At 31.1% G+C, this 13,336-nt stretch overlaps 1 protein-coding gene across 1 annotated transcript; it reads left to right on the top strand.

The window, feature by feature from the left end:
• The first annotated feature begins 743 nt into the window (after nt 1-743).
• Nucleotides 744-5,368, top strand: LOC131623046 (uncharacterized). The gene is made up of 3 exons (XM_058894069.1): nt 744-1,061; nt 2,187-2,267; nt 4,683-5,368. Exons 1-3 carry the CDS (start codon nt 903-905, stop codon nt 5,013-5,015), a joined length of 573 nt encoding a protein of 190 aa, XP_058750052.1. The 5' UTR covers nt 744-902; the 3' UTR covers nt 5,016-5,368.
• The last annotated feature ends 7,968 nt before the right edge of the window (nt 5,369-13,336 follow it).

The raw sequence follows: 13,336 nt of genomic DNA, 5'->3' as shown, positions 1-13,336 counted from the left end.
TAAATCAAAACAAATAATGACTTTAATCAAGGTAGTAAAATTATGTGGTTGTTAGTTTGAATTGAATCATAACTGTGTTTTCATGATTCGATTTAAGCAAAAGCATGATTCGAATCATGATTGATATATAAATATATTTGAGTTTCATGATTCGAGTCAAAATAGACTGTGATTTGAGTCAAAGAGTGTTGTGATTCGAATCACACACATATATGGTTCGAATCAAATAGTTAGTGGAAAAATCTCAATTTTATGTTGATGTTTAACTCAAGTCAGCACAATGTTTGATTCGAATCAAGCTTCAGAAAAACCTTGTTTTAATCTTTCTAACTTGTTATTCAAGATACATTGATATGAGTCCAAAACTAATTTATTAAATGTAAGGATAACTCAAATGTCCAAATCTAATCGAATAAGAAAAACAACGACATTACACACAAATTACAAATATTGATAAATCAAATTATTTCAGCCTGCACTAACCCATCATTATTCTATTTTACACCATGGTGAACTCTACACCCATTTCGACCCATCTGTCACACTAGTGTTGGTCTCGATTTTTTCAAATTTCAATCAAATCGATACTTTCTGTCCAACCCTGCCCACTATTTGTAAAATCATTCTCTACCATTTGGTCATTTGGAGGACTAGATTGTAATTTAAAAAACTAGCCGAAAGGGAAAGTTACTATTATGATTGTGTCAATCATTCAATCATCTTAAAAGCAATTATAACGTGTATCTCCTCTCTTACATACTTACCATGAGTCCCTCTCCTTCTTTTTACAACCTTTTCCTTTTCTCCATAAAAAGCCCAATCAACCCTTCTCTTCTCATTCTTCTTCAATCCTCATCGCCACCGACCCTAACCCAACCACCCTCCGATCTCCGCCGATAACCATGGGAAAGAAGCGAAAGTCCACCGCCACAAGTCTCGACGAAGTGGATCGAACCATGTACGCTTCCTTTTGTACCACCGCAAATTCTATCTCGCAACTCTACACTCACGCCATGAATCACCAGAAACTCTCCTTCCATGCCGGTGAACGCAACGCCCTCGTATGAAATCTCTCTCCTTTAGGGCTTTCCTTGATTTTCCCCAAAATATTTTATTTAATTTAACATAAAATGCAATTTTTATTCGGGTTTTTGTTTAAATGCTGTAAATGTTTGTTGTTTTTAAGTTTAATTTGGTGTTTATGGTTGTGATGTTGTTGGTCTAATACAATGTTATTATGTTAATGAAACATTGGTTTAATGCTGTTGTTGAATTTTGTCATGTTGTAGGGAGGAGTTGCTGGGTTGTGTTGTTTTTTTAAGTGTGTGTCAGCTATGAAGCATAGACACATGAAACACGACTCCGACACTGACACATCGATAATTATTTGAAAAATTGAATAAATTAAATGTAATCACTAGTGTAAGGACACACCTCTTTCAGAGGTGTTTGGGCTACTCAGTGTGTCAATGCTCGGTTTTCTGTTAGTATTGATTTTTTGGATGGAAAATATGCCATTTGTTCTGTTATCTTTTGCAGTATTGATTTCTGGTAAGGATTTTGAAAAGCCTGAAAATTGTTATACTTATAGGCAGAAACTATTGTTCAGGGAAGGGTTTGAATGATTATGAACAAGTTGTAGAAGCTTGTGGCATGTTTACATTTCTGCATTTAAGTTATTCTAGCATTTCTTAGTCCTTTCTTTTGCTGAGTACTGGTTTTTATTTTCTTTTTCTTGTGTTTGTTTTGACTTTCTTGTTGACCTCATATTCAGTTCATGGTTACTCAATGCTTAGTCTTTTTCACCTTTTGCGTAGCATAATTGGCTGCGTGTATAGATTCAAGTGGTTATTGTAATTTTTTCAATCCCACTTTTCTTGTTGTTAATCAAATACCTTGGCATTTGTCACTTTTTTCGGGGTTTAAGACTTTTAGGCTCGATTTGAGAGTGTTTTTGTAATTGTAATGTGTATGATTAATACATTTTTAATTTCAAAAGTGTTCTCATGAAAAGGAAATGAAGAACTTTTTTAAGTCCTCCAAAACCCCCATCCAATAGGTCATGGACTTCTAGTGTTCTGGTTACTTCAGTATATTCATGTATCAGATCTAGGACTTGCTCTTATCTTTGGTGTTTCAAACATGTATTGATAATTTGTTAATGTAGAATGTTCTAATGATATCAGGAAAAACTTTATCAGTGGATTTGGAAACAAGAAGAAGGAGGTTCAAGGGTTGGAACAGTTGATGTTGTTAATTACATTCAGGTTAGTTTTCTATAATATTATTATTATATCATTTATTTTAGCGTGCTTCTGTTGATTACAAGTGGGGAACTATGTACGAAACAAACATACAATACATAACATATACACAAAGGATTGGATTGCTGTAAAGAGTGAGACTCACGAACACTTGTGCTCAGTCACAGAAACATGCATGTCTCGAGAGTGGATGGCTGCAACAATGGATAGATGTTATGTCAAAAACATGCATGTCTCGAGAGTGGATGACTGCAACAATGGATAGATGTTATGTCAAAAACCCGCACTATTGCAAATGTATAATTCATAACTGTGATGCTTAGATACCTAAAAATTGAGGAGTATCCATGTGCATATTCAATACTGACAGTGACATGCATCTGATACTTTCCAATATCTACCCGAAAAGTATTCGATAATTATTAAAATACTTTCACCGATACATTTTCAACACTTTTCACTAACTAAAGACACCTTTGTCATCTGGGTATGATGCATGTTACTAACTAAAGGCACAAAATTGTAATTTTTTGACACATTCATAGTATTAGAATATATACTGATATAGGTGGAGCAGAAATTTCTACTTCTTAGTATATGAACAGGAAGCAGCTTCGCAAAGCTGTTATAGTTCAAATTATGCATTAGTGCTACAGTGGATTGTGTTAAACTAGGCTGCAATTGCATGGAATTGCTTATATTTGGAAGTTTGTTTGGAAATTTTGGCTGAGTTAGCTGCAGAAGTGGGTTTTGGATACTTCCCTAACGATAATATTGCAGCTGTAGTTGTCGTTGTATACCATGGTTTAAAACAATGTAATGGACTATTGACGCGATTGTGGGCAGGGTTTGCCCTTTTAGTTGCCAATTTTTAAGCTGATGGAATCAAACCCTACGAAATACTTCATAGATTGGAAGCCAATAGCAACCAATGATTAGGACTGAGTTTTTTACATTACAGGGAAAGAAACTGGCAAGAATACTTTTAGTTAATCAAGTTATAGAATATGTATGTTTCCATAGCCAAGTTCAATACTAGTAACCTTTGTCAAGCATAATATTTTGCTTAACTAGCCTTTTACTTTTACTTCTTACTTTTTTCATTATCCTTTTCTTTTTATCCTTTGAATGTTACAATCATTCCTTTTTCGAGGGACTTTCTGGCAGATGCTGATCTAATCTATGTTGAACTAATGTGATATGGTATTCTTTGTAGTATATTGATGTTGAATCAGTAATTAAGATTCTCTGTTATCTGTCTGAAAAAAAGTTTTTATCTAGAAAAGATCTGATTAGGAAATTGGCTAAAAATGTAAGTGGGAGAATCCATATTGTTTTGTTGCTATGTTCAATATTTGTAGGAATGTGATACCTCTGTTCTGTATCTTCAACTTTCTAATGCACGCCTTTGCTCTCATCCTTTCCCTCATGCTACCATCTCTTGCAACCTATATCGGCGATTGTCCTCTGTTGACTTCCGCTCAATTCTGTTTTCTTTTCTCACCTTTTTTGTTTCAAATGCTTTTTTAGATTTAAAATATATTTTACACTGGCATCCAATGAAAATCCACTATCTTGTAATATCACCTCACTTTTGTAATTTCATTTTGAAATTGATAGTATGACATGACAAAATGGAAGCCTTTTATTAAATGCAAGTGTACAACATATTTACACTGACATTGGCACTATTATGTTCATTCTTGTATTCAGCTATCTCATATTTGATACTGATATGCATATGATACTCCTGGAGTATCTTTCTAATTTTAAAAGAAAACAAATGTTTGGGAATACTTTTATGATATTTTTGGAAACATTTGAACATTCTTGTAATAAAGCTTTTTGCGTGGCTCTGTTCTTCATGATGTTGTGAGCAGAATTGAGTTACACATTCCTCTATTTATTCTGAGAAATAAAAAAGATAGACATTGTAGAATATCGGTGGAGATGTATGTGATCCATTGATGATGGTGGTCTTGATTTTTTCTTCAATTGGTAGAGTTGTTTAGTGGTGTGTTAGAATTAGAACATATGCTTCTTGAATTGAACATAGACAAGGCTTGTTTTCAATGGGACTAATGATGTTTTGTCACATTTTGACACTAGTTGTGTGACATGAACAAAAAAAAAGAAAGAGACATGTTGAATTTATGTTTATTATAATGATTATGAATAACTTTTTTGTATGACATGATCTCTATCTGCATATATAGTTTAATATTAGATTAAAATATGTATCAAGTATCTAGGTGGCATATTTATTTTAATATCTTGTAGTTTGTTTAATAAATAAAAGGGTGATAACATAGAAGGATGTAGTGTGCCATTTGGGATGCTAAACTCTTCAAAATCACCGACACATGGTTTTGATAGCTAAATAAATACATGTATGAAATTTCATTCCACTACTTGCAGAATGAGTTGGATTATTGTGGAGAAGAGCCATCCATGTCACCTAGAGCACCTCCGCAGCACCAGCAGCCACAACCAATGATGCCAGTCACCAGTTCAGGTTTTCCAGTCACTTCAGGATCTTCTGGCCAAACACTAGCTTTGCAAGGATTCCGCGCCGACCCTTGTGAAAATCAACCCGTGTTTTCGAATGCATTATCAAGCCCTGTACGTCGAAATCTTCAGCTTTATCAAATTGGCGAGGGAGGAATCTCTGCCGGAAATGGAAATCAAGGCAGAGATTCAAATTCGGCGAGTTCCAACAATGATTCTGCTATGGATATGTATGCAGACTAATCCTATTCTTGTCTATTAGTTTATCAATTGGAAATTCTTACCTGCACTGCCTTCTGCAAAAACTGCAAAAGAAGCTAACAGCCATCACAGTTCCTTGTCTGGATTTGCTTGCTCTTTGGACTATGCAAGAATTTACAAGAGGGTGGAGCTAATTCTTGTTACATTTTTGGTATGCTGTCAACCGAGCGATCGGTTTCAAGTCTTATGTGTTCTCTGTAAAGTTTTTCCAAACATTTTATTTTGAATCTTTATGTTGTAGTCTCGTAGAGGTTACTTCTCTAAGAAGTTTCCCTTTTGAACCTGTATTTGTCCACAGATTCTAACCATATGGCAATTTACAGTTATTGATGCTAGTTTTACTCTTTGCTTTTAGTATATTATAAACTTAGTTATCATCTACTTCTTAACATATTCTGAGTTGACTGTATTTAATTTTTTAAACATATTATCAAAAATAGTGCTTACTCGACACTTAAAATGCGTAACTTTAATATTTTTAAAACACTTTAAATGATATAGTGCAAGTTATGAAGTGTACTCTTAATCTTTTTCAAGAGATCTGATTCTAATGCATATTTTTGAGAAAAATAGATCCTGTTTGGGTGCAATATCTCATTATTATAATGTAAATATGGCTAGTTGAATATTTATTAATGAGTGAGATTTCAGAATATTAGAGCAAGTTAGAAAATATGTAGCTCTTTCTCAGTTATAGCCAAACCTTGTTCTGATATTTGCTTTTGATGACTTGATATTACTTTGTTTTGATGTAAATCCGAGCCTTGTTTATGATAACGTGATATGAATCTTGTTCTCATGTCAAACTTTGATGTCTTAATCTAAACATTGTTCTGCTTATGTCTGATTCTGATGCATCAACTAAGTCTTTCTCAACCGATTTTCTTCCTCAAAATTTCTCTCTTCTTCTCCTCGGTTCAGATCTCTTGATCCCTCATCTAGACTTTTTCTTTTTAGGAGTTTTTTTTTTTTTTTTTTAACTTCATGCCGAAGTTCTTGGACCAACTTCCAACAACTGTTTCTTCATTTTGATCTTCTTTAGGACAATAATGGATACCTTCATTAGTATTACAAAAATTGTTTTCTTTAAAAAAAACAGATCTAAATCTAGGTTAAATTGATGTCTAGATGATCATGAGTTTGATCTTGGCTTATATCATCATTATGATAAATGATCTCATCATTATTTTGATCATGGGCTTGATCATCCTTATGATATTTAGTTTGATATCAAAATAATGATGCAGTTGAGATTCAATGGTTTTTTGTTCACATGAGATGCTAAATAATGCGTAGGTCTTTGTCACTTAGGGTGTGTTTGGTTGTCAAGAGAAGTTGTAAAGAGAGAAATTGGTAAGAGAGAGTGTGAAAAGAGAGAAAGAGATGAGAAATATGATAGATTTAAGGTATTGTTTGATATAAGAGAAAGAGAAGAGAAATAGAGATGAGAGAAATTAAATACTTTTTTGAATTGACTTAAAAGTCCTTAATTAAAAATATCTAATAAAAAATATACTTGAAATTATATTATTTTTTATCAAATTTAATTCATGTAGAATAAAAAAACAATCATAATTTTTATTTAAAAAACAACTATTTAAAAAATATGTATTTTTAAAACAAAAACAATTTGACTATTAATTAACGTAAAATATGTAATCAAGTTATTTTATTTTTAATATGATTTTGATTCAATATTAGCTTTTACTTTTTCCATCAAAAACAATAATGTTTCTTTGAGTTATGTTCTCCCTAAACTGAATAGCCTTAACCCATAATTGTTTTACCCATAATTTTGTATTATATAACCCGTGGAAATAACTCATAATTGATAATTTCATGGATATATAACTTGTGGAAATTCAATTAAGATGTGAGAGGAATAATTTACTGAATCAATAATATGATTAATAGAAAGTGATGTCTTAGTTTATTTGGACTGGAGGGTGGCTCTAATTGAAGAGAGTTTGTCTGCAATTTTAAAAATAGGCAATCAAATTGAAGAAAAAGACAAGGGCAAATAAGTCAAATCTAATCAATAATCACGTTATCCGCTCTTTCTTCGCTCCTCTGCGAAGAAATGGAAAAGCCGTGGGTCCCATGTGTTTTACTTCTCTCGTTCCTTTTTCTCTTCAAACCAAACACACATAAATTAGGTTCTCTCTCCAACCTCTCTCTCTTCAACTTCTCTCTTCCTTACTTCACCCCAACCAAACACACTGTTAGTCTTTCAGCTCTGGGCGTCAAAGAATTAAGGGGATTGCTCTTCTTATTCTATGTGTTGTTCACTAACTACGGTAAAAATTCAATAATGCCTTTAAATTTTGAATTTTATTATCTTGACAAATCTAAAATACAAAAAATACGCTAAATGAAAGATGTAAAAGTTAAAACTAAATTTGGAGATTGAAATTCGGATTCCCCTCACCACACCACACCCATATCTTAGAAATAGAATAAAACAACTCTAAAATAATCCAAATTTTAATCTCTAGAATTTCTACGAAGATCAATCTTTGGACACATTTTGATTTATATATTTGTGTCATACCTTTTCCTCTTCCTTCCTCATTTTAAAAAGTTACTCACAATCTAAAACAGAACTCGTAAACAAACTTCATTTCCATCATTTTTCATGTTTTCTCACTACTTTTACTGAATTGCATTCAAACTTATGACATCACTCAACCTCTACTTCAGTTCATTCAATTGAGATTTCTAATTTTTTCTTCTTCATATTTTCTCACAATTTAGTAAGTTTCTCATTTTCTTTATTTCTTTTTGATTTATTATGTAGGTATTACTTAAATAGATTGTTTATTGTACATTAAATTATAGTTAAAAACATAATAGATTATTTGTCATGCACGCATTTACAATTTTTTCCCTTTCAAAAACACATATTTCAAGTTATAGAGTTTTAAGGTTTAAAGATAAGGCATTTTCTCATTTTTGGAGTTTAATTGTGACTTTTTCAGGATTAGTATTAGATTATCCATGCCAATAAATTATATCAAGTGGGACAAGTAATTTATAATTTTTGTAAACTGCAAACTATGTTGGTGACCACTTTTAGAAAACACATCTCAAATCCATCAAATTCGTAACACTAAGGAGTACGAATCCACTCCATTCTCTAAAAGAAATGGAAGACTCCATTATTATAATTTTATGTATATAAAGTTAAATAAATATGAAATAAATGCCACATGTTATAGCCATATGTGCTATTTACACACAAAATAATAATAATAATAATAATAGAGAGAGAGAGAGAGAGAGAGAGAGAGAGAGAGAGAGAGAGAGAGAGAGAGAGAGAGAGAGAGAGAGAGAGAGAGAGAGAGAGAGAGAGAGAGAGAGAGAGAGAGAGAGAGAAATGGAGAGAATCATGACCCAATAGTAAGGTTGTGGTGAAATCTTTGGGTTCGATTTAGACCGATGCCATTAATGATTCAAAAGAGATCTAGGTCGTCCATTTGAGGAACGGTAGTTAGACCTAGGATGACGACAAATCCTCAAAGAAAATGGTACACTTGCAAATTGTTAGGGCCCGTTTGTTTTGGCTTTTTTTAAAAATGATTTTTATAGTGTTACCAAATTTTGTGAAATTTTTTTTTACAAAGAAACTTTTTATAAAAGCTTCAAATGAAAATTTTGTTTGAATAGTTATTCTTAAAATATGATTTTAGATATTTCATCTATTTATGGAAAAAAAATTTGGATATCAAAATTTCAAAAAATCACTTAATTTTGAAGCTATTTCAAATAGATTTTCATAAAAATCATTTTTGAAATACAACTTTTTGAAAAAAATATAATTTTAACTAAGTTTTGATCTTCAATTATGTACGTTTATGTTATATGAGGTCAAATTAAGTGTTTCATTTTAGAAAAAACGAATATAAAAAAATTTGTAATATTTTGAAAAACGGTTTTAGAAAATCTATTTTCAAAAATACAAAGAAAAAATCCATTTTTTTAAAGCTGAAACAAACTGGCCCTTAGTTTCATGGTTTTATGATTGGCATAATTTTGCTAAAACACGGTTCTTAACTGATGTTGAGCAAGATGTTAAAACATCTTGTCCTACTGTCATAACAGGTTCAACTGTTATGTGTTTTGACAAATATTCTGCCAGATGTTGTGACATCTTACACCAGAACATCCTGACAGTCCAAACTGGTTTTTATCCTTGAAAGATTTGATTGAAAAATATGAGAATCTAGAATATTCAGATACTCATTATAGGCGCAGAAAATCAAGGAATGTATATGACAAATGCATATTTGTTTTGATTTTTAGAAAAAGAATCTTTGAGATTTCCTTTAGAAAACTAAGATTTGATTTGATTTAATTTGTTCCTATTTTGTGTGAAGATGTTGCAGCTGTTTCATAAAGGAGAAGGATTGGATTTATTTCAGAGTCCAAGCCCATATTGCAAGAGTCTATAAATAAGGACTTAGTAAACTTAGAGTCTGTTTGGTAACACTAAAAAAAGAGCTTTTAGCTTTTAGTTTTTTAACTCATATTAACAAAAAAGCTTTGTTTGGTAACTGTCATTTAACTTTTAGCTTGTAGCTTTTTTACTAGCTTTTAGCTTTTTTCTCAAAAGCTATTTAAAGTAGCTTTTGAGCTTTTAAATTTTAACTTGTGACTTTTTATTTCATTTATATCCCTATTATTTTAACAAAAATACAATTTTACCCTTATATATATAAAATAGTTTTTGCGTTGTATAATTATATTCGTGTCGACTAAAAAAAATGCAACATTTAATATTTTTTAACGACATTAAAATTACATGCCTTGTAATGAATATAGAGATAATGTTGCTAATTTTTAAATTTGCGAAACATTAAGAGATTATTCTTTTAAATTAATATAATTGAATTCAAAATGGTAATGATGTTATTTTTTATATTTCATTATATATATATATATATATATATATATATATATATATATATATATATATATATATATATATATATATATATATATATATATATATATATATATATATATATATATATATATATTATTATATAAGTTCATTTAAAAATTTATATATGATTGTTCAATATATTTTGATGTTATTTTTAATTTTAGTATATATTAATTTTTTTTTGCATGTGTTTGCTAATATATGTATTTTTATTTTATAAAAACTAATTTAATTATATGAGACAATAATATAATAATATAATGAGACTATTAATTTTTTAATTAAGAATGTCCTTTTATGTCATTTTGTATTTATCAGCTAGTATAACAGCTAATTTACCAAACACTCAAATTAACTTATCAACTACCAGCTACAAGTCATTAGCTACTAGCTACCAGCTAGTTTTACTAAACAGAGCCTTAGTTTTGCAAGAATTCACAAATAGAAACCGTGTGTGCAAAATAAGGGTTGGTGTTTTGGGAGTCCTTCAAGTTCTTCGTGTGTTCTGTTCTTTGTGTCACTCATGTATATTCTGATACATTAAGGTGGGCGTGTGTTCTCACTCTTTAAGCTTTTAAGTATAGAGTTGGGTATTGTTCTTGATTGGAGCTTTTAAGCAAGATCAAGTATTGTTCTTCGTTGAAGTTGTGAAGCAAGACTAAGTATATTTTACTGGAAGTGTGATCTTCTTTAATCACGTGTTTGTGATTTGTTTTGTCACTAGGTTTGTAACTTATTTTGTAACAGTAACTGAGATTGAGACTGTTTATTTTTTATCACTGCGGTGATTGGAAGTGGGATGTCGATTTCTCATATCTAGATGTTGATTTCTAGGTAGAAGTTACACTGGGTAGTGATTAGAAGATAAATTATAAACTGGAATTGTTTAAGGTTTGAACTAGTACTGCTAATAATGAATTTCCTTGGACCAAGTTCAGATTCTTAAATTTTGATTTAGGCATTCTTTAACATTCCCTCTATTTCTTTTACTTTACCTTGAGCTCGTATCCTAAATTTCTTTCTCTTAATTATCTATTATAAAAATGTAATTTTGTCTAAAGAAAAAAAATTTTAGAAAAAATTTTTAAAATCAATTTTACAAAATACATTCAAACTCTTTAATTTTAATTTTTTTCATCTTCAAGTTCCACTACTTTTTTGTTTTGTTTTTGTATAGCAAATAAATTTACTTTGGCGGTTAATTAACTAATATTATTCATGTATATTCACATTTATTTAAATAAAAAAAATAAATCTATTGAGTATGGCACAAAGCAAAGAAAACAAAACTGCACTACAACCATTTTTTGTTTTGTTTATGGCTAATTAAATATACGTATTTTTTTTGGAAGAAAAGTCCTTATCATAGTCTAGCGCTTGAAACACTTTTGTCATAAGCATAAAAAATTCATCTTTCTCTAATCCGACCACTCTCTATCTCGACATTTTTCTGCAAGTTTTCATGTTTCAAATTAGAACCAGAGGGTCTAGGAAGATTAGAAACTTCAATATGAGCCTTGTCATAATTTGGTTGAATTGAGCTACTTGAGTTGCTTTCTCTTCACAACCTTCCATATAGTGACCAAACAACCCACAACTGAGGCATAACAAATTTAACCCTTCGTATTACATCTTATGGACTCTATCTATAATCGTGAACATAACATGTAATGCTTTTGATAAATCAACCTCTCGCATACTTGCCCCATTTCGGAAGAAGAGTATTCTTGTCCATCTTCACTGTTCTACCAATTATGTTACCAATGAATGTAAGAACTTTTGCATCACAATATTTAATTGGTAACTATAAAATCTCACCCAAACTGCTAGCTTCTCAATTTGATCACTATCCAGATGAAATTCAAAGCTCCATTCTTTAATAGTGAGATAATGATCATATATTAAACAAGGGCCATCCGTTAAAGCATGATATTAATCATCTTTAACAATAACTACCGATTTCTTACTCAGATATATAATATTGATAATGTCGTTTCTTACCCACATCTCTTTCAGACGAGTTTTCAAGGCCTTATATCCAATCTTTTTACCAAGAAGTTTAATAATAACTTCCGATTTCCATGGTTTTGGGATCCTTTCCTCTTCTTTACCAGAAAGTATGAAAGTTGTACAGACATATTGACCCATCTTTCTTTCTTCTACCAGCAAAAACTTTTCCTCATCATCTCTTGAAAGATTCTCTATTTCTTCATAGGTCAAAATAACAGTCATAATACCATTATTCTGCTCGTCTTCATTAGAATTCCCTATTATTGAATCCTTATAGAAATTTTTAGGTGCATGAATTTTTTAATCATTTTTCTCCATTGCAAACACATCCTCATAACCTAAATGCATGCTCGAGCTTGCATAAAAGTTTGATCACCACCTTTGACTTTTTTAGAGTTTCGCGAGATTCCATATTTTTCATCCACAAACGCTAGCAGATGATTTCCATCCATGTAAATCCTAGTTATTTAGGTTACTTTTTTGTTTTGATTCTTCAATTCAATTATGTGTAATTGATCTGATTAAATTTTATGTATCATCTAAAAATAGAGAAATACACTAGGGCATCAAATTTGATTGAGTTACTCTAAACCAAAGTATAATAAATCCAGATAGTTAATACAAACCTACAAAATGGGCCCAACCCTAAATTATCCTAACAAACAAACCATAAACATGAGCGTAACCTAACAAACCCACGTACGTATGCAAAACTAAGTTGCAAAAGAAGATAAATAGTGATCGTCTAAGAGTCCCAACTAGAGTTCAAAAGTTGGCGAATAAACTGATAACCAACACGAAAACGATCCACATATATCAACTTTCTACCCCAGCATAGTAAGCACAAATTTTCAAGTATAACAGTCTGGAATCAAACACTAATAATGAACCAGATAAGACTAAAATTTGAAAACAACAACCCCTCCATCTGACACAAAAGAGGAAGACCAAAATCATACGAACAAGACCAGATTCACCACCACCATCTAGAAAAATCTGAAGCAACACAACAACCTGATATTTGTCAGACCTTGAAGAACCCCGACAACCTTGCGGATGACGACAACAGCAGGTTCGGAACCTAAAATGAAACTTGAGTATCAGAGAGGAAAAAGGTTTAATCTTACCCATGAACAAACAATAACCCAAATTCTCAACGAATCCAGAAAGCACAACACATAATTCAATTAAAAACTCAACCAGAGTTTCAAGCAAACAGCGAGTCGGAGTCAAAGACAGTGAGACAAAGTTGGAGTTTCGAGCCACGACTGTAACACCCCTTAATTTCATGAATTAATTTAATCAAGTTAAATTAATTATTTGGAAATTATTTAATTATTCAGTAATT

Source organism: Vicia villosa, unplaced genomic scaffold, assembly GCF_029867415.1.
Source record: "Vicia villosa cultivar HV-30 ecotype Madison, WI unplaced genomic scaffold, Vvil1.0 ctg.000048F_1_1, whole genome shotgun sequence".
In the NCBI taxonomy this organism is placed as follows: Eukaryota; Viridiplantae; Streptophyta; class Magnoliopsida; order Fabales; family Fabaceae; genus Vicia; species Vicia villosa.
This window is presented reverse-complemented; position numbering and strand designations above follow the sequence as displayed.